Source organism: Simochromis diagramma, unplaced genomic scaffold (genome assembly GCF_900408965.1).
Source record: "Simochromis diagramma unplaced genomic scaffold, fSimDia1.1 OVJJ01000293.1, whole genome shotgun sequence".
Classification (NCBI taxonomy): Eukaryota; Metazoa; Chordata; class Actinopteri; order Cichliformes; family Cichlidae; genus Simochromis; species Simochromis diagramma.
In genome coordinates, this window is record NW_024386801.1 from 9,092,737 (window position 1) to 9,113,612 (window position 20,876).

Genomic DNA, 20,876 nt, shown 5'->3' on the forward strand with positions numbered 1-20,876 from the left:
TGGTAAAATCCGATTAACACCGAAACTTAGGTTACAAATGAGGAGCTACGTCTGCGTTGAGCCTGTGAGAGAAACTTGCTGAAAGTGACGTAACCCACAGTTTGTTCAGAGACTTGTAAATAGTAGTTCATTCCCGCTGCAAGGCTTTGTGCCACTGGCATGATGTTGGGTGTTGCTGTTACTCAATTACTAATAACGATAAACCTTTACAAGTCCATTGTTGACGACACTGTAGTGGTCCTTTAGTGTCGTTCGTGGCTTTACGTTGACATGGTAAGCCACCCTTTTGGGCTTATTGTCATTTTAAGACACATGGATTTAATGGGATGTTTAAGGTAAAGTAGCCCTTATTTATGATATCCAGTCACACCCTTTTGATGTGAAAGGATCGAGTGAGAATGAGCAAATTGCTGAATGCTGCCAAACATTTCCCGTCACCGGTCCTGTTTGGCCTTATCAGCGTGCATGTCAGTAGTAAGTGCCTCTATTCTTCTGTGTTGTTCAACTGTTTATGAGGAAAACTGCAAACCTTTAACTCCTTGTGCCAAAAGGAAATGTTCAAAACAAGCACGAGGTTTGTGTGTATTCTACTGGATCAGTACAATACTGTTTTACTGTGACATCATCTGGGACTGTGGTATCTTATCAGGCCATTACACTTGAAAGACCTAGCCTTAAGTCTCAGTGCAGGCTCTCTAGATAAAGAGAGTGATTCATCCTAACTCTGGTGCTTGTCCTTTTTTTTTCTGTGCATGAACACTCAAGAATTCTGCTCAAGAATTCTGCTCTTGCTCTTGACGAAGGCGGTCGCACTTTTCTCCTCTCCTCTCCTCCCCTCCCTTAGCTTCCCTGCTTAGCCTCTTGTGTCCTTGTCTAGTCTCGTGTTTTTTGTATTACTTTTCCCTGGAACGCTCTCTCACAGTCCGTTCTCTAAAACTTAAAAGAGAATTATGGATTTGATCAACTGGTCCCTGAATGCAATTGACACCCCTTTCTCAATGAGAAGTTTGGGCTTGGGTGAGCCTGAGTGCTGAAGATATCTACCTATTCGGAACCATGATAACAGGGTTCTTGCTGATCGGAGCTGGCCTGACGTATCGAAGAATTAAGGAAGCGGAACCGGCTGTTCAAACCCCCACAATGCTGCCCGCTGGGATTGAAATGATGGGATGAGGCGTGAGTTTCTCAAAATGGGCTCATTGACTGCAGCACGGATAAGATCTTGGAGAAGCTTATCTTTCCTCATGTGGTGCATTTTCCATTGTTATACCTCTCTGACCTGTCTTCCCCATGTGATGTTTTTGTGTAATGTACGTATAGTCGGAGGGTAAGATGGCGCCGCCATTGCGTGCAATAGGTCGGCAGCCTTAACATGAAATTTCCCCTCGTGGGACTAATAAAGGTATATCGAATCAAATCGAATCTTGCTTCTATAACAACATCAAAGGGAGGAAAAAGGAAATCCTTAACCCAGATGTTATTCATGAAGCGACTATTGGGATTGGTGGCTCCATTAAGGTGCCAAATACTGAGGTGTGTATCCTAAAGAAAAGAGAGCGATGCACTGAAGAGATGGGCAGAGTAATAACACTGCAGTCTGCCTGTGTGTGCCAACAACCAGAAAGTGTCTGCAGACATACAGAGGTTTTAATGTGGGCTGTATAACTTTTTTTTTAACTTCTAAAATGTTTTTATTTAAAGTAATCTCAAGCAATTTTAGGCTTTATCATCCTCTCGCTATCACAGAGGAGCAATCAACTAATGGCCTCCTCAGTGCTAGCAGAGATCTCCATTTTAACCTGGTGGGAGTGCTTGCAATGAGCACAAACATATCCCCATCAGCTTTTTAGCTCAAGGCAAATGTTGCTGTGCTTAATCGGGATTAGGACCTCTTTGAAGTCGATGTGAAATGAAGATTTGTCATGTTGAATCCAGACGTCATGCAAGCAGGGATAACGTATGCCGGATGGCGCACCAGGATGAAGTCTGGGCACCGTGTGTCAGAGTTGTCGATGGTCATTTACAGAAATATGCTCTGGTATGAGAACCGTTACTGTTCTCTGATGTTCCGATGATGATTGGCTACGATTGTCTGCAGACTAAGATGTTACACATTTCCCTGATTGCAACTTGTACAAGCAGCACTAAAATTCAGGAGTGTTTTTTTTAGAGGTGTTTATTAAAGTTTAGATTGGAGTGGGTTGGAATATGTTGAGAATCAACATTGGTCCATATGGCTGGAAGTTCTGTCTGGTGGCGTGTGGGTACACAGCCAGGTTTTAAACTGTGCCTGCAAACATCCAGCGCCTGAGCCAAAGGAAGCACCAAGTTGTTCATTTTATGACCAGCTATGTTGTTTTTTTTCCAGTGTTGCGAAATAAATCTGTAACGATTCATCTTACAGTGTATACATGTAACTAACAGCTATGAAGACAGTCACTTAACAGGAGGGATTACAGTGCAATGCGTAGAAGGCTCTTACTAACCCTGACCAGTCACTCGGCTTGCAAAACAGTTAGTCAACAGAGGAGTGCCAGGAAACGCACTGTATTTAATGAAAGAGATCTGGGAAGGCAGGTATTTTTAGAAGGCACCTTTAGTAAGAGGAAACACCTCAGAACCTCTGAAAAAATGCCCAACTTCTCTGCAAAGTTTCTCTTTCCATCCTTAATGTCTATCTAAGGACCTTATTTAGCTTGTTAAGTTCAGTGTCTGCAGCTGAAACATTTCTGTAAATCTCTGTGAAGTCTTCATGACCAGATCAACTTTAGACATGTCAGGCGAAGCACTTACTTGCCAACCATTAGGTACGAGTCACACAGTCAGTTTTTGCAATAATGCCTTCTTTAGATTTGTCAGTGCAGCTGAATGTGCTTTTAATTTGAACTCCCCCTCTGAGTCATGACAACCACTAGATGTGAGTCTTGAGGATAATTTGGAGAGCTGCTGGAGAGGCTCATCTTCATGGCTACAAAAAACACTCCAGGGGTGATGAGTTGGGACTGTGGGGCTATTAGTCGACTAGAAGTCAGGCCCACAGGGATTCAGAAGGTCAGCTTTGATACAGAGAAAGGCCCCACTATTTGACTTCCATCTAATATTCTTTTCTAATGAAACTGGGGAAATTACTAAAACTACTATTTGTTATTGAAACAGTTGCCAATTAATTTTCTGTCACTCTAACTGACCTGTCCTGTCAACCATGCATTAACTGCTTCAAGCTAGAATTACAAGATAGAAGAAGGATATGGTGTTCAAACACCGAATTATTTAACATGGGTGCATCTCTAAATTTAATATAAAGACCTCGATTAACTAAATGTTTGGGCTTTTTACTGTTCAATGATTAGTTAAAATGAGGATTTTGCCTGGTAACATCCGAATGCGTAGAATATATTAATCTGTGTGGTAAAATGTCACTTTTGAAGGATATTCTTACTCACTTTTTCCATTGTTTTAGCACTTTAATAGCTTTCAGGCCGTCCTCTGTCTCTACAGTGATAAAAACAAAGTTCTTACATATGGTGCTGCATACCTGTGTCTTTTTAGTGGGTGCAATCAATCAACAACAAAGCAACAACAACAACAACAACAACAGCTGCAGATTGGGCCAAGGCCCGAGGGCCTAAAGAAGGTGTGTGTGTGTGTACGGGCGCATGTGTGCGTGCCTGTGTGTTGTTGTTGTGACTGAGCTCGAGTGAGGGGAAATACCACGCATGCCTGAACACACAGACCAGCACATAGTTGTGTGAAAAACACATTGCTGTTCTTTAGAGGGCATGGGAGTGGAAAAGACCCAGAATCAGTGGGACAGGGAGAAATGGGCTCACACACACCTTTGTGCGCAGGCCCGAACAGAGATTTAGGCAAGCTCATCTGAGCCAGCTGTCTGCACGAGAAAATCGCATCATGATGCCGTGCAGCGTTCCTCTTCCAAACAAAACCCCCTCTGATCAGCGAAACGGTCGATCTTGCCGAACGTGCGCAGCCAGACACAATCTGCCTGAAAAAGTATTTAAAAAAGAAAAAACAAAACCTCTTTAGATTAGATCGTCCCAGCACTTAAGACTCTATCGCTGTAGGAGTGAGACCGCACTGGAATCTCTGATGCGGTTTGCCTTTGGCTGTGAGCAGAGGAAGCATCCTCTCTCCAGCCGCTCGGGCTGATGTGGTTTAAACAAGTGTCTGGAGTGATCCACTGGGGGCTCCCGGGGAGGATCGGGTTGCCGGATGAGGATGTGGCCTGATTGAGCTCAGGGAGATGGGAGGGTCAGCCTGGGATCTGGACTGCAGCAGGCCCTGATAGGCCCTGCTGTTTGCTACTGTACAGCTGAGCTACCTTGCAGTCTGCTTTCAGAGCTGGTAACCTGAGCTCAAATACCTTGACTGTGCACAGACAGGCTGTGCATCCCCACAGTGCAGTGGATCACTGTAGCGTGCAGTCGAGTGAATGCTTTCATAAATGGAGGTGATATAGAGATAAATTTAATTACGTCCTGATGAAGCTACGACCCCATTTATAACGTGAAGCAGCACCGGCGGTGTGATTGACGCCTGATGTGCACGGCTTCTATCCTAACAGCCTTCATAGGCAGTCACAGCAAAGTATGTGGTGGTTGTGTTCTTTTTATGAATGTGCAATATTTTCAAAGCGCACATTTTGTGTTAATTATAATGTATTTTTATGGTTTTGTTTCAAACTGACGCGTTTTTAAAATCACTGCCAGTTTAAATGTTACCTATTACATCCTGAAAGGTTGTCCCACCTTCCGCGTAGCCCAGCCAGGTTTGTTATTTACGAATGTTCCACTAAAGGATCTGTTCAGGTTTTTCCTTAACTTATGGTTTCTCTAAATCTGTGGAAAGGTCATGCTTAATCACTATGGTTACGACTCCCCCTCCCAGTGCCTGCTCAAGAGAGGACTTGTTTACCATCTCTGCTCCAGACTCAATAACATGTCAGTCATCTGGAAAAGAACCTCCCCTCCCAGCTGCTATTGGTCCAGCAGACAGCTAACAGTGTAAACCCTACCCACCTATATTCGGCACCCCCTCCTTCTCCCCTGAGCCCCACTGTGAATAATGAATGATTTCCTAGCTGTCTGTCGGTCTTCCTACTTATTCTAAATGACTCCGGGAAGACGCACTGAACTTTGATGTGCAGAATGACTTAAAGAATGAAACATTGTTGGATAATTTGAACGTTTCGGCATGACTGCACCTGGTTGGTTTGGGATTAGTGTAACATTTTACCGCATTACTTATATTTTCACGCGTACTTCATCTTCAGAGGTGGCAGTGGCCAGCTGGCTGTAAACATGTCACCAGCCTTCCAGTGTAAACAGTGTAGTAGTCTACTTGCACAGTGTGCTCTCCGGCAAACAAGACATGACTCGCATTCAGATGAGGAGAATTGCTGCACTGCAATCCTCTTCCTCTCAAGTAATGCACCAGTTTGAACCAATAACATTGAACCTTCTCACCCATCAGACAGACAGACACACACGTGCACGCACGCACGCACGCACACAGACACACACACACACACACACACACACACACACACACACACACACATATCCTCCTGAAAACAAACAGTGTTGAAATTGAACCATCTTGTTTTAAGATTAAAGCTGCTTTTTGGTTCATACAGTGTTGAGGTGAGTGCTGTGGGTTCAGTAGGGGGCTATGGGTGGTGGGAGACAAATGCACTTCCTATAAAATCTGTTGTATGCCTACATTTTTCTCATATTGTATTTGCATTTTCCATGTCTGTAAGATTTTCTCTCCTCTGACTGCTCTGTAATCGTGTTTGCAGCTAGTTGTGGAAGTTGTTAATAGGGATTAACATTCTCCTTGTTGAATTCTCCGTAGCCTGGAACATTCTGCAGATTCTTCTCATAGCCCGGCAGCTGGATAATACCTTTAGAACAAAAACTAAACTTGTCAGCCTGTCTCCCTATTAGCAATGCTTCCTCCCCCTGCTGCTGTATTTAATGGTGACTATAGCCAGGGCCTCGCCAGCTCCTCAGAAGGAGATTCCTCTGTGCGGATTGTTGTGCCGTTTACTACTAATGAAACGAACCTGGCCACTCCTCGTGTCGCAGCGGTCTGGTGAACAGCGGGGGTAGGCTGTTGGTTGGCTCCGATGTTTGACCAGACAGTGTTTGCGGAGGGAGAGAGGAGGGTTGTGTAAGTACTGTGAGAGAGGAACAACATTATAAGGTCCCCTAACCCAACAATCAGCAATCTGACTTTTCTGCAGGGAGGTGGGGGTGGGATTTGCAAGTTTTGAAAAGGTTACTTAATGCAGTGTGTACTCAAAAAGGGTCAAATCCAGACCTGCTGATGCTCCTGATGCATTCCAGTTCATATTAAACATTTACCCGGGGGACTACAAGGATGATGACGACTTATCTTAAGAGGAGACCCTTGTTAGGTAGTCCCTTTCCTTTGAAGTAGTGGAAACCTACATTACCCAGCATAGCTATGTGTAGAGAGCAGCAGCGTGGAAATAGGGCTGCATTACGACCATCTATAAATAGGGGATTGTATCCTTGATACCACGGGTTGTTTGGTCACGCAGTGAAACCGGGTCGACTTATATGGATTTAAGACAGTTACTCCCCCTCCTCGCCTCTGTCTGCTTTCCTCTGTAGGAAGGTATGCATGTTTGGGATTTTTCTTCATTGAGGAGTCGTTTAAAATGATGCAGAAAGAAGCTCCAATAAGGCTCATTAGAGTTTGCTTTGGCTGCCCCCTTTTGGTAGGATTCCAAGAAAATGAAGCCACGCTGTGTTTTTTTCTTACTAAATGTGCAGCACCAGTCGGCCTGCTCTGGCATACTAGAGTCAGCATCATGTTTCTAATCAAATCATAGCTGCTACATGCGAGTATGTGAGTGTGTTGGCATTTGATGCTGTAGTTTAAAAAAAAGATCTTTGGTATTTGTACTGGACCCAATCCAAAACCGTTAGATACACTATTGGTGAAAATATACTGTTTGTGAAGGAGCCGCTCGACTCCTGTCGTCACAGAAAATGTGCGTAGAGGAAGATATACATAGCATTATGGCCTTTCCCACGCTGAGTATTATACTCATGTCATCATGCAAACACTTGTTGGGGTGGTGCAGTATAGAACTATAATTATGATTACAAATTATAATGTGGCATGTAATTAAACTAATGATTTAAATACGCTGTTCAGTAGCTTTCTGGTCATATAACTCATTCAAATTTTAGTGATTCCAGTACTTCAAATACTTGAATTTTTTTTGTCATTAACTACTGAAACAACCAATATGTGGCCCATAATAAGAACACTTATTGAGAATAGGTTCTTGTGTTTTTTAAAAAGAAAAAACACATTTCTTAAATTTTTGTAACTAACTTAAAAATATTAAAGTGAAGGGAAATTTTGTAAATGAAAAAATGGGAATTCTAAATTGATTATTTTTATTTATTTATTTAAAATGGAATATCTGTGTAGGCATACATACTTTTACTTGCACATTGCAATGATGATCAGAACACCTCTTTCCAATCAGTTTAACACAGGTAAAGACCTAAAGGTTTATTAAAGAAGCTATAAATTAGTGATGGAGATTTCATACAACTGTGTGCATTACCTCCTTCAAAGAATATTGCTGATAATTTTGTTTTGATAATATAAGAAAGATGTATTTGAGAAACCTTGCAGAAATGAAAGTCTCAGACTGAGTATGCATTTATTCCGCAGCAGTGCTGATCTGTACCGTGAACCGTTTCAACCTGCACAGATGTTTTGTGAAGCAAGGGGAAGTACCCTTCCAGAGATTAGCCCAACACAAGGGTTTAATTTTCTTTACTGATTAACAAATTGAACACAAATGAAACGCAATGCACCCAAACCTGCCTTTAATTTAAAATCAAATAAACAAGCGGAGCAGAGAGTCCTTTTCTGCAGCGTACACAAATATTCGCATATCTACATGCATGCTAACACGTTGGACACACATGTGCACTCTTCATTCAGACAATGGCGTGTGTTACGAGGAAGGCTGAAACAATATGAATGAAGTAATTTGTGTATTGTCATGGTTGTGCGAATTTTAATAATAATATAAAAATAACACATAAAACATATTGATGGCGTGTGTGTACTCGTGTTTTCTTTAAGCTCTGACTGCATGGAGAAATCACAGTTCCTCTGCCTCATTTTTTTCACTTCATTTCATGCAAAGAAATTTATCTTGTAGTCAAAAGCACAACAATAAATGGTAAACCCTTACGTTCTCAAAATCTAAATAACAAACGTCTGTGGAGGCCGCAAAAAGCATTGCTCTTTCCAAATAGTTTCTATGTAAATTAGGCAGATTTAAGAAACGGCGATAAATAACAATTAACAAAAAACAATAGATTTATTATCTGTTACAGAGGGCAGCTTTTTTCCCCCCCAAGTGACTCCTCAGCTGCTATTTGTATAAAGTACAGTGTCACCAGGCCTTTCACAACCACACAGATTCCCACAGACACAGACACACACAGTCCAGGTGTTTTGTCTATGGAAGTAGGCTTATCTAAAACTAGGGCACCCCTGTGTCTCATGATTAGCTAGCGGTGGGAAACGTCTGCTTTCTTCTCTTTACATCTGTTTTTCCTGAGGAGACTTTCTGTGAATAGGCTACAGCAAAAAAAAATAAATGCTTTTGAACATTAAAAACAGACGTTTCCTTTTGCTTTTGCTGTTTTCATATGTCACTGTTCATTTAGAGTAAGACAGATGGGATTAACACAAGTACTTAGGAAGACTACATACAAGCAAAGATCGGGGTTTTGTAGTGTGTTCTTAGCTGAATGAGTACTTTCTCATAACTGTAGTCTTTCCTGCATCAAAGTTTGGACTTGGAAACACTTATTCTCTAGTGATGACGACTCGTATATTAACCGTCCCGTTTCAAGCTCAGTCAGATAAATCTGACTAACTGTCTGTCCTTCCAAGCAATGGGAAAATGCCGCGCTTTATTGATAACATATTGTTTGCTGCTTGGTTTCTGAGTGATGCCCAAAAAACAGTGACTATTATTCATGGGGCTCGAGCTTAATTCGAAACACCCTGCGCAATCATTTTCTGTGGGAAGTGATTCTTTGTTAGACGCTGTAATAGAAAGGGTGTGATTCTCTTCCACCATGACAGAATATTTGAAAGTAAAAGAATGCATTGTTCTTGCCTAAAACCAAGCACAGCAGGCCCAAGAAGTCAAATATCTCCTCCTTATCTCCTCCTTTTAATGCGATGTCTAACTTTTTTTTGTTTTTTAATTGGGTGTCTTGCTATTTCTCTTCCTACATCCGGCTTTCCATGTATATGGATGGAATGATGCTTTCTGCAGACCTGTGTATATGGAACATTATCCTTGCATACTTTCTTTGTTTAGGGTGTTCTCAAGCCACTCTATATGTCTGACACTTACTTACCGTGTCTTTCTCTGTCTCTGTCAGTTTGCCCGAAGCAATGTAGGCTTGCCTGTACGGACAAGGGGGAGTGTTGCCACAACCAGTGCCTCGGTAGCTGCACCGAACCCAACAACGACATGGCCTGCTCCGCCTGTCTCCACTACTACCACGAGGGTCGGTGCGTCCCACACTGTCCCCCGGGCACCTACAAGTTTGAGGGCTGGCGCTGCATTACCATGGAACTGTGCGCTCAAGTGCATCTGGCCAGCGATTTTCACTTTGTCATCCACGATGGAGAGTGTATGCTCGACTGTCCCTCTGGCTTCACACGTAACGAGACTAATCGGTAAAGATGAATCCTTTATTCTTACTTTAGGCCCTGATCATTTGGAAATACCATGGTAACATATACGTTAACGTAAATACATTCACATTATATTAAGTGTTTTCCAGGCTTGCCCATCATTCTTAATACTCTGTATTTGAATTTGTAAGGGTTATAACCTGACTGCTATCAAAAGGAGAGCCACAGGTCTTGGTATTGTTTCTGAAGTAGATGCATGTTTATTCTGCAGTGCCCACATACACTAAAGCACTGTGCACTTAGGCATAATGAATCTATTTGCATGAAGTATCCTTCAGCTGAACTTCACCTGACCTCGGCTCTTCAAAAACTTCCTTTCTGCAAAACTGGAAGTGCTAGAGGTTTTAGAGTAAGCGGGCTATTAATGTTTCAAGGTTTTTCCCAGACTACTTAGAAAGTGTAAAATGTGCTCAACACTTGCCACTGGTAGATTTTACAGGCTAGCAAATAAAGGTATTAAGAAGAGACTTGGCTTGAGTGTCCTAAAACTTCCTGTACTTAACATCTCCCAACCAAGGATATATATATATATATATATCTCGAAAGAGAGAGAGAGGAATAAAAACACCCTTTTTGTCCCGTTTTGTCTCTTTCGGATTTGTCTGTCTGTAAAGTTTCCATGCAGCCTTTTTGCTGCCGGATATTTTTTTGGCCGTACGACTGCTGCTCTGTCTCTGAGGTCAACACAATGAGTCACTCTCTCACGAAACCGAGTTCAGTCAAGGGCCCATAAAAGATTAAACTCTCCGTGTGAGAGGTGACCTTGTATCATGCACTGAAATTATTTGCATGAATTCTCTGGAATGCTTGGGAGCTGGGGAGTGAGCAAATTTTTTTCAGGGCGTGGTAGAAAAAGTTTTTCTCTGTATTTCTGACACTTTGTTTTTTTGTTTAGTTTTTTCACATGGCTCTTCTTGCTCATTCACCCCTATATTTGCTTCTTCTTTATACAGTATGCTATGCAGTGCTTGTAATGGCCCGTGTGATAAGGTCTGCAGATCCACTGTCATCGATTCTGTGAATGCTGCCGAGTTCCTGCAGGACTGCACCGTCATCGATGGCAATCTGGACATCAATATCCGCCGTGGAAGTGAGTGCAGCTCTGTACAATGAACATTCCTCTTAGAAGCACATGTACTTTACATTTTGGTGTGGACTTCACTACACTGCTATGCTGCAGCTAAGCAAACTATAGCTTTGTACACTTAAAATGATGAGTGTGAGCCAGTGAATTATTTAACTTGGCCAGAATCTGCTACATGGTACTTAATAGTAAACTTTTACTGTCTACACTCACTATACTACAGCTTGTTGCACTTGACTTCCCTACATTTATTATGTTTGGAGGTATAGTAAAAGCAGAAGGGCCGGGTGGAGCAACACCACATGTGCTTTTTTGCACTCTAACCCAATTATCACATTATGTTATAATGCTGTTTATTTGTTCAGTTGATAGAGTGGCTCAAAGGTAATCCCTGTATATGATAAAGATTAATCCGTTATGTGTTCATTGGCGGATTTGGATGAAGACCAAATTGGTTATCACAGTAGCAATAGATTTTCTTTATAGCTTTTTTGTATTTTTGTGTGACCAAATGTGTTTTGTTTTTCTTTGTTAAATCTCTTGTCCTCAGATAATATAGCCCCCGAGCTTGAGAGATTCATGGGATTGATCCAGACAGTGACGGGCTATGTTAAGATTCGACACTCCGACGCTCTTGGCTCGCTGTCCTTCCTCAAGAGCCTACGTTACATCAAGGGGCAGGAACTCATCGACAAGTAAGGCTCGTCTGCACTTTTAGGCTGTGGTAGCATGCACGTGCGAAGCGAGAGGGAATTAGAGGACAAGAGTGGATCGGAGCCAAGCAGCAAGCATACTGTTTTACATCCATAGATGTCAAACTAACCTCTTGTTGATAAGAATGCTTTTTGCAACACTTTTCACAGATATCGCAATATCCTTATAAAATCTCATGCACAAAGGCTAGATAAGTGACTGTGGCTACTAAGGCAACACATATTTTACAGACAAGGAAGTTAAAAAATACAAATCAAGTTAAAACAACTCAGTCTGAAGCAGGAGCGCTAAACATAACACCAGAATCAGCCCGGATACAAAGGAGAGTATAAGTTTTTTGACTTATCATTGGATTTTCATACGTTTTATGGCTTTTTCTGCCGATAAAGACCTCCCCCACAGCCATTTATACCTTATCAAAATAGTCAGGTGTTAGTTAAAGAATTAAATGACAGAAAATGTTCCTTTTTTCCACTGTCTATAGAAATTTCAGTTTTAAAAATGAAAATGTTTAATCAATCAACAAAAACTATGCTTACAGGAAATACAGGAAGCAAGCTAGTAGAACGTTTTCTGGGATCTGTTATTTATCATGGTTAAAAACTAAGATGTGCTGTTGAAATTGCATCTCTATATCTTATGTTAAGATATCTCAGAGATTAGATGTGTAGATGAACTTCTTTGTACTGACAGGAATGCAAGTTTCACTCATCCGGCCCACTTAGGATCAGGCTGTATGCGGGCCTTTAAAATAAGTTTGACTTCGCTGGTCTAAAGAGAGCTGCTATGATAAGTTTCAAATAATGGGGTAGACTTCCATACAAATATGCCTGAAAGACAAAATCTCAGTTTTTGGGGGTTTTTTTTGCACTCTTGGCTCCGTATGACGCCTGAGGGAACAGCTGTGATTAATATGGTAATAAAACCCCGCCCACCAGAAGCAGCTAATCAGACTAACGTTGGCTTAAATGGAAAGTGACCTTAAAGGGAAACGAGATAAAATGACTCAGTTTATTATTATTATTATTATTATTATTATTATTGTTATTATCATCTGTTCCAGTAGAGTGCAAAAGTTAATATGTTACTGTAATTTAGCACAATAGGTCAATGAAGAGATGATGTAATAATAATATTAATGAAGATAATAATGATGATAATACATTTTCAGTAAGATTTAAACAAAGTTAAATGTACAGTCCATTAGTGTCTTCACTGTGATATTAACACTAGTCCAAGATACGAGTGAAAGTTTTTTTAGTGATGGCCAAAGGGGTCATGGGAAAGCCTGTCGCCCTTCTTGTTATCATTTCTTCCAGGGTTAAGTTTCACCAAGGAATGCTGTTGAGGGTGGCAGGCATTCCTTTCCCTCTGGAGGTGTTCATCTGTGGTACTTGGACTGGTAGAGCTAAAAGTGTTGGCGTGACAGTTTCTGTTTTATGTCCTCGTCTGTAGTAATGGAGGCCTGTTTTCAGGGAGACACACAAAGCCGAGGCCATAATATCCACATCTGCTGGTCCTTAGTGGGACCACCAGGTGGCAAAAAAAAGCTCCTTGAACAACATTTAGGGGAACGTTATATCCTGTGAAACACTTTATGTTTGGTTTTTTTGATAGAGACTATACGAGGTGCTTCTTACAGTCTTTTGATCTTTTTCCCCCAGCATGTATTCATTCTCCGCCATCAACAATCAGAATCTGAAGTACTTGTGGAACTGGACTGAGCACAACCTGACTATTAGCAGTGGACGTCTATTCTTCCGTCAGAACCCCAAACTCTGCATGTCTGAGATCTACAAGATGTGGGATAAAACTGGCATAGCTGTGAAGCCAGAGGAAGGGGATTTCCGCAACAATGGCGAAAGAGCCAATTGTGAGTAAATTCGTGTGAATTTTTGGTCCACATTCATTCAGTCATTCAGCTTGTGTGCACGTTTTTACTTTATACATATGTCTCACCGGGGGCCCTCCTCTGCCGTGACAGGTGAAAGCCATATCTTGAAATTCAAATCCAACATCACATCCAGCCATGTGATCAATCTGACATGGGAGCGCTACCAGCCCCCCAAAAATGGAACCCTTATCAGCTTCATCATTTACTACAAGGAATCGTGAGTACACAAAGGCTTATTATTAGCCTCTGAGCATAAAGTAATTTAGTGTCTTACTTTCATGTCAACTGTCTTTTTTTTTTTTTTAATGAAATTCTTTTTTTTAATGTATTTTTTGCAGTCCTTTCCAGAACATCACTGAGTTTGATGGCCAGGATGGCTGTGGCTCAAATAGCTGGCACATGGTGGATGTGGATCTTCCTAAAGATAATAACAATGACCCAAATGTCAGACTTCAGCACCTCAAGCCTTGGACTCAGTATGCTATTTTTGTGAAGGCCATCACCCTGCAAGAGAGCGACAAAGATGCCACTGGAGCAAAGAGTGACATCATTTATATTCGCACACACCCATCGTGTAAGTGTGACCATCACTTTTGGTTCTGGCTTCAGTTTTACATTATTATTGTTGCGCAACTATATAAACACATGAACGACATAAAATAATCTAGTCTTTCCCCCTGGTACAGTGCCGTCTGTGCCTAAAGATGCCCGTGCATATGGTAATTCCTCAACAAAGCTGGTGGTGAAGTGGTCACCTCCACTTTTGCCCAACGGCAATCTCACTTACTACCTGGTCCGCTGGCAGCGTCAAGCTGAGGATAGGGAGCTCTACCAACATGACTACTGCTCCAAAGGTCTGCACTCCTCCTTATTCTAATAAGCAGCCAATATGTCTTTATTCTCTGACCTTTCAAACCTTTTCCAGTTACTTAGCGAAGGCCACTCAGTCTTTCTTGCATCGTACAAACATTATTTGTTTTTTAAACTAATCTTAATGCACAGTTAAAAGAGGACAATCACCTGGAAGAGCTTTAGCTTGCCAAAACAAAAAGCTGGCCATTGTAATTGGTAAGGTTAAATCCCACCCTTGCTAAACACTCTTTTTTCCTGGCTTTTCATTTCATATTTTCTTCAACAGACTTGAAGATCCCAATCCGAATCCCGGCGTCGGAGCTCACAGACATGGAAGAGAACACAAAGCCCACGAAGTCAGACCTAGCAGGGCCAGAAAAGGTCCTGTGCTGTGCTTGCCAGAAGACACCAGAAGAGAAGGACCGTGAGAAGGACGACCGTGTCTTCTTGAAAGTTTTTGAGAATTTCCTCCACAATTCCATCTTTCTGGCAAGGTATGTCACATCAGTGGCCTCCTTAAACCGTTTATAGGCTGTGACCTCCCTTTCAAGTGCAGACAGCTATCAGAGCACTGAATGTAATTGCCTTGTTGGGTCAATGCGAAGACTGAGGTGGTGGAACGGGTTTAATGGCTCCTCTGTGGAGCGAACAAGATCTGAGCATGACGGGTGTGGACGGACCTGACGGACGCTGAGCTGGCCCGCTGAGGCCGGCCCTTTTGTTGGGTGGAGCAGATGAAGGAGACATGCTGAGTAGGTTCCAAAGCCTCCTCAGCACTCATGTGGCTTTTTTATTGCCGCGGCAACGGTGGCACAGGGGTTGATGGGGTCTACCAGGCAGCAATTTGGACAAAACAAACAAACCCAGGAGAGAGACGAGATTAAAGAGTCTGAAGGGCCTCGTTTGGCTACACAATAGCTGCTTATGCTTTTGTTCCCCGCAACAGGACTGACATCTGTGTTGTGTTATCATTTCACTTGCTCGTGGCTATGGATGTTTCAGTGTTCCTCTCCCACAGTTCTCGGATAGGATAGGACAGGATAGGACAGGATAGACTGATGGATATTCATTTGTTAAAATGATGAAGTTTATTTAATTGAACAGCACTGACCTTTTACTTCGTAGTGCTGTTCATGGAATTTGATCAATATGTTTTGGAGGAAAACTGCTAAAAATGGCTGAACTGTTATCTATCTACACCTCCTCTTCTCTCTGGCTGTGCTGATTTGTTTCAGTAGAAGTGTCTAGGAAACTGGCGGGTGGCAGGTCCCTGGCCCTCAGCGAGGAGCTCGGCCAGTGTATGCACAGCCTCTCCACTGTAACACAGCCAACATTATTACAAACCACTCTAGGGAAAATGAGGGAGTTTTTTTCTTTCTTTCTTTCTCAAAAGTTCAGGGTTTAGACCCAGGGTGAGGGAAAAGAGGGTGCATGAAAACAGAAAGAGAAAGAAAAGGAAATGTTTTCCATTCTGTCCTTCTCAACTCGGCACTTCACGCTACTCCTCCCCTTGCATGCTCTCTTTGTCCGAGGCTTTTTTTTCCTCTTTTTTCTTTCCTGTAACGAGGCAGCTGCCAGGAAATGTACAGTGAATCCATCTGGAATCTAAATGAATGAGGGAAGAGCCCCATCAGCCGTAGAAGACAAGTAGAAAATAAGGAAAGCAGACTGATTTATGGGGAAAAGGAAGGGGGCTGCCTCACGATGAATACATACAGATGAGGTGAAAAGGACTCCCTGAAGTTGCCTCTTCTTCTATCAGATGTTTCACTATTATCCATGATCCTGTTGTATTATATGAGTTGCCAACTGCTTACAATGTGCCCCACTAACCATAGAGTGAATGTGTAGTCACGGCTTTCCTCTCTGGATTCCGATGCATAAAGGTAGAGCTTTTTTAGCAGGTGAGGTCAGGGCACTGTAGTAACTACAGCTACAAAGCATGTGACAGGTAGCAGATGATTTCTTTTTTCTTATTTCACTGTCATTATCGCCCATACAGAAAGTCGAAGCCGTAAAATGTCTGTCGCCTGCTCATTTCTTCTTCTTCTTCTTGGCTTTGATGAACGGCTACTGTCAGACTGAATCAGTGTCACGAGTCTTTTGTCTGTAGTCTCTACCATGTTGTCAGTTTTCATGTATTTGTGATGTAGTCAGTAATAACTAAAAGGCTGGGCTTTGGTTTGCTGGACTGCAGCACTTTTAGCTGTCAGAGAGGAATGCTGACATGTCAGTGAAACTGCCTTTCCCACATTTCTGTCTTTGTCTGTGCACTCCTCTTCCTGCAGGTCGACTTGAAAATAAAACACGCATTCTGTAGCTTTCGCTTAGTTAGTTTCTTCGTTTAACATGGTAGTCTACTGTACTGCGTAAAAGAAGAAGTCCCATCCAGCCTCCAGCATAGCTACTGCCACTGCACTGAGCTGACCACAATTACGTGTGATTTTGTTAGGGCCATTGCTCCCTGCTCCGAGGACTCAGTGAAGCGCACATAGGCAGTGCAATCGACTCCCATTCCCCAATTCACAGACTTACTTTTGTTTTAAAGTAAAACAAAAGTAAGTAAAATAAAACATGCATTCTGTAGCTTTTGCTTAGTTAGCTTCTTAGTTTAACATGGTAGTCTACTGTACTGCGTAAAAGTCTTCAATTTTATATTTTGCTAGGAAAATGGGGAAACAGGTGTAGAAGTTTATTGAAATGTGCAAACATGCAAGCTTTCTTTATAAATTTTTAAAGTCGTCTTCATGAATAGTTCTCCGGGCTTCTCCAATCTCTTAGAATTTTTGTTCTTTTTTGTTCTGTTCTTTGTCAAGCTGCAACAATCTTGAGATCCGGTTTTTGGGGAGGCCGGTCCATGACTGATTGTGTTGCACTGTGTGTTTTGCTATCCCGTATGGTTTTACTTGCATTGGCAGTGTGTTTGGGATCATTATCACTCTTTGCCTTTCTTACACATTCCAAATGGTGTTGCATAACTTGATCATTCCACCAATTTCAACAAAATCCACGACACCACTGGCCGAAATGCTGCAGACACATCTCTCCTGACCTCCTCTGTCCATTGCTGCTCACCTGGACCTGTTGTCTTTGGCAACTAAAGAAATACGTCTTTGCTAAGTTAACTGCTATGCGTAGGAACAACACCGCTGCATCCCTCGAGCTGGGTTCTTTTATAACAATTTAATGATTCAAAGATTCGTGTTAAGTTGCTTAACAACTAAACAAAACAAAAAGTTTCTCTGAAAATGCTCAGAAAATCAGAGAAATACCAAAGAAAAAATTTGAAGGACCTTTAGAAAGAATGAAGAACTTCGGCTCAATGTAACTTCTAAAAATTAAAAGAAAGTCTGGCTTCTTGGAAGCAAAATATAAAGAAATCAGAACTGAATCTTTATTGTCATTACAGCAATGAAATTGAGGTGCAATTCTCTCAGTGCAAAAGAAGAATAAAAAATAAAATAAAGAATATATATATTTATACATCTATAACAACAAACACAGTTGTTTCTGTATTGCACCACTTGCCAGTGTTGATGTAAATGCCAACGTTATAAAGAGAGAAGCGGTGGCTCAAGATTTTTGCACATGACTATAGGAACAAATTCTTTTTTCTGTGGATTTGTGGTTTCTGTTCATCTCGTGAAAAAATTACAAAAAGTAGATTTTATGGATTTGAATTATTAGTCAGATTGTTAAAAACACTGTTTAATGGTGTTGTAGACCAAATAATGAATCTATTAATTATTACAAAAACAACAAATTATTAAAGAAAGTAGCTGCAGTTCTATATCTCAGTGTACAGTTTGAGTCATTTAGTTGAAGTTGCTGTTTTTCTCTGAGCTAAGCTGTCTAAACCCAGTCACTTGTTCATTGTCACATTCGGTTTTAGACAACCCCCAAACATGTCTGTGTACGAGCTCTATAAAGGGCATCAGTAACGCTTTTATCTTCTCAGTCACAGCAAGTGCTTTTTTTCTTTGTCTGTCTGTCTTATTGACCACCCTGCATCTTTCACAGGTGGACAAGATGTCCTGTGGTATCTCCTACTGCTAAGGTCACAGCTGTCATCGCCTCTTTGCTTTCAATTATGATGATGTCCAGGTCTTGGCAGCTCCACCCAGTATCATATGAACTTTGAGTGAACTGAAGGCTAAACATTACTTTTCAGAGTTTAACCTTTTGTTTTTTTTTGTTTTTGTTTTTTTATCAGGGGCATGTTGGACATTAGCGTTAATGTCTGTTTTTTGCATTTCTCCGTCAGTCAGCCTCTCAGTGATCTAATGACCTAATAAGCACAGCACAACTGGGAGTAGCAATCACTCCGTGCTTTCCATGAAAGATGTTTAGCTTTGCGCAAACATTTTTTCAGGAGGTATAAACCATCACTGACATGCTACAATAAGGGTTCCAGGACATACAATGCACCTTTTTGTCTTTTGTTTCCCCAGCACTGCTCATTGAATTTTAATGATCTGTGCTACAGGTTTTATTTTCAATTGTCTCTTTGTATTTCAGACCTCAAGAGCGTCGGCGCAGAGACCTTTCTGGTACAGCAAACAACACACTGTTTTATGAGGGCGGCAGAGGGAATACCACTCTCGGCGCAGGGGATAACAGTACAGATGGCATTCCTCCTAACGTAGAGTTCCCCTTCACTGAAGACAAGAGCACAACAGAGTATTTAGAGATCCCCAATCTGCGGCCCTTCACCGTCTACCGCATTGATATCCATGCGTGCAACGAGGTGGTGGGGAAGTGCAGCGCTGGAGCTTTCGTCTTCTCCAGGACCAAACCTGCAGGTTAGAAACATAATAAAAAGCCTGCATTCAACTACCTGTTTTCAGTAATGCTGACAAATATAAAGAGAGTGCATTTCTTTTATTTACCCGAAAAAGTCACAAATATTACTTTTTCCAGTGTTTTTTGGATATCGGGCAAAAAACACTGGAAAGGGTGTATAATGCTTGGTCAAACATCTCACACTTAGTTGGGTTAATTGGAAGGAGGTCGGTACCATGACTGGGTATAAAACAAAGCTGAGCCTTTCGGAAATAAAGGTGGAGAGGGTTAAAATATAAATATAATATAAAAATATAAAATCTCTCAGTTTTCAAATAGATTGAGGATTTAAAATGACTCCAAGTGATTGTGTTGATTTTGTTTTCATTTACACAGCATCCCTGCTGTTTTTGGTAACATAGTGGTGTGGAAAATGGAAAACGAAATGTGCTGGCACCTTTTCTGAAATTAAATATCCTTGTTTATATTAACGTGGTTGTGCCTGTTCCCCCAGTCAAAGCGGATGACATCCCGGGCAAGGTGATTTTTGAGAGGTGTGACAAAATCGAGGGGTGTGTGGTGCTGCACTGGCCAGAGCCTGTTATGCCCAATGGACTCATCTTGATGTATGAGATCAAGTTCCGCCTGGGTAATGAGGTGAGCTGGACTGGGGTAATTATAGCTTATTATCATAGGTCATTTCCTTTTTCAACATTGAAAAGCCTGGAATCCATGACTATCCAAATATTGTAAACAACTGAAAAGGCTCTCAGTGTTTGCTCAGTGGAGGATTCACATGTTTAAAACGTGCACCAGACTCCAATCATGCTCATGCACGCAGGGCTTAAACACTGAGTAAAACCAAAAACAAATGACAAACTCTACACAATAGAAAGCTGATTGGAGGCCATCAAACCTTATTCACCTGAAATAAGAAACAAGAAATCATATTTTTGATTAGATGAGAACATTAACCCGATGGTATGTTTTCTTCCAAGCAGTAACCAGCGTGTGCTTGTTCTCTTCCAGCCTGAGAAGCACAAGTGTGTGTCGCGACAGGATTACCGCCGGTACAAAGGAGCTCGACTAACCAACCTTGGCGCGGGGAACTACTCCGCCCGAGTGCGTGCCACTTCCCCGGCAGGAAACGGCTCCTGGACAGAAAGTGTTTTCTTCTATGTGTCTCCACCTAAACGTAATGAACTTCTCCCTAATTACATGGAATGCAGAGGAATGAAAAATAAATAGGACTTGACACCATCGGTTTTTGTGTTCTCTGACAGGTGATGACGGTGTTACGTTGTATGTGGTCATCATAATTCCCATCATTGTGGCAATTTGTATCGCCGGCCTCATCACCATCCTCTTCTATGTGAACAAAAAGAGGCAAGTATCTTTTTGCAGACGCGCTTTTAAAACTGCCTGACAAAAGTTCTTTGATTAAGCTGTTCTGCCTGGCTATGCTCACGAAGCTTAATGATCAGTGTAATGTTAATCAGCGCTAATAGGTGTTGTTTTCATTAACGTTCCCCTGTGGTAAAGAGTAGACTTCCTCTTGAAAATTGTACACAGCATCTGCAATCAGACTTGCCTGCAGGCTAACTGAGTTTGTGTTAACAGGAACAGTGACAGACTGGGGAACGGCGTCCTGTATGCATCAGTCAATCCAGAGTACCTCAGTGCTACTGAGAGTAAGACTGTTGGATATTTGGTCTATTTTTCATTGGGTTTTTTGGGTGGGGTGTTTAA

The 20,876-nt window shown here is 41.8% G+C and overlaps 1 protein-coding gene across 1 annotated transcript in view; it reads left to right on the top strand.

Annotated features, from left to right (window-relative positions):
• The window catches only part of LOC120729769 (insulin-like growth factor 1 receptor), a 72,039-nt gene that overhangs the window by 40,651 nt on the left and 10,512 nt on the right, over nt 1-20,876 (top strand). Inside the window, exons 3-15 of the mRNA XM_040025644.1 lie at nt 9,483-9,783; nt 10,755-10,891; nt 11,436-11,580; nt 13,264-13,472; nt 13,584-13,710; nt 13,832-14,067; nt 14,180-14,347; nt 14,632-14,839; nt 18,864-19,147; nt 19,642-19,784; nt 20,157-20,322; nt 20,411-20,513; nt 20,748-20,818. Coding sequence (XP_039881578.1) covers nt 9,483-9,783; nt 10,755-10,891; nt 11,436-11,580; nt 13,264-13,472; nt 13,584-13,710; nt 13,832-14,067; nt 14,180-14,347; nt 14,632-14,839; nt 18,864-19,147; nt 19,642-19,784; nt 20,157-20,322; nt 20,411-20,513; nt 20,748-20,818 — 2,298 coding nt within the window. The remainder of the gene's footprint in view (nt 1-9,482; nt 9,784-10,754; nt 10,892-11,435; nt 11,581-13,263; nt 13,473-13,583; nt 13,711-13,831; nt 14,068-14,179; nt 14,348-14,631; nt 14,840-18,863; nt 19,148-19,641; nt 19,785-20,156; nt 20,323-20,410; nt 20,514-20,747; nt 20,819-20,876) is intronic.